At 37.6% G+C, this 457-nt stretch overlaps 1 protein-coding gene across 1 annotated transcript in view; it reads right to left on the reverse strand.

Annotated features, from left to right (window-relative positions):
* HEATR1 (HEAT repeat containing 1) overlaps positions 1 to 457 on the reverse strand; it is a gene marked incomplete at its 5' end in the record, with an annotated part of 35,340 nt that overhangs the window by 27,338 nt on the left and 7,545 nt on the right. Inside the window, one exon of the mRNA XM_010022329.1 lies at positions 253 to 355. Coding sequence (XP_010020631.1) covers positions 253 to 355 — 103 coding nt within the window. The remainder of the gene's footprint in view (positions 1 to 252; positions 356 to 457) is intronic.

Genomic DNA, 457 nt, shown 5'->3' on the forward strand with positions numbered 1-457 from the left:
ATACACATTACTTATTGCAAGTACAGATGTGCTCCTGGTCTGAAGTTTCACTTTGTCCCGCAAGTACTCTCAACCAGCACTAAAAGCATGGCTCTTCTGGATTATGGAGTATTTCAGTTTCAAAAATCCAGGTTTGCAGTTAACTTAGGAACTCAGAAAAACATGCCCATATAATGCTAATGCCATTTTCAGGAATTAGCTCTTAAACCAGAAATTACTGTAGTCTACAGAAGAAAAATAAAGTTAACTCACGAAGCCAACAGATTATCTAAATCCTTTTCCAGTGGTATACTCTGAAGAATAGCTTCAAGATGTCTGACATAAATCTCTGCCTCCTCAGATTCTTCTTGTTCCTCTAAGGACAACACATAATCATAAAACATGAACAATAGTTTGAGAATAACCCCCTCGCACTCATTAAAGCTAATAGCTTGTACAGGCACCATGATCTGCTGAA

The sequence above is a fragment of the Nestor notabilis genome, unplaced genomic scaffold (assembly GCF_000696875.1).
Source record: "Nestor notabilis isolate BGI_N333 unplaced genomic scaffold, ASM69687v1 scaffold15759, whole genome shotgun sequence".
NCBI classification, from domain to species: Eukaryota; Metazoa; Chordata; class Aves; order Psittaciformes; family Psittacidae; genus Nestor; species Nestor notabilis.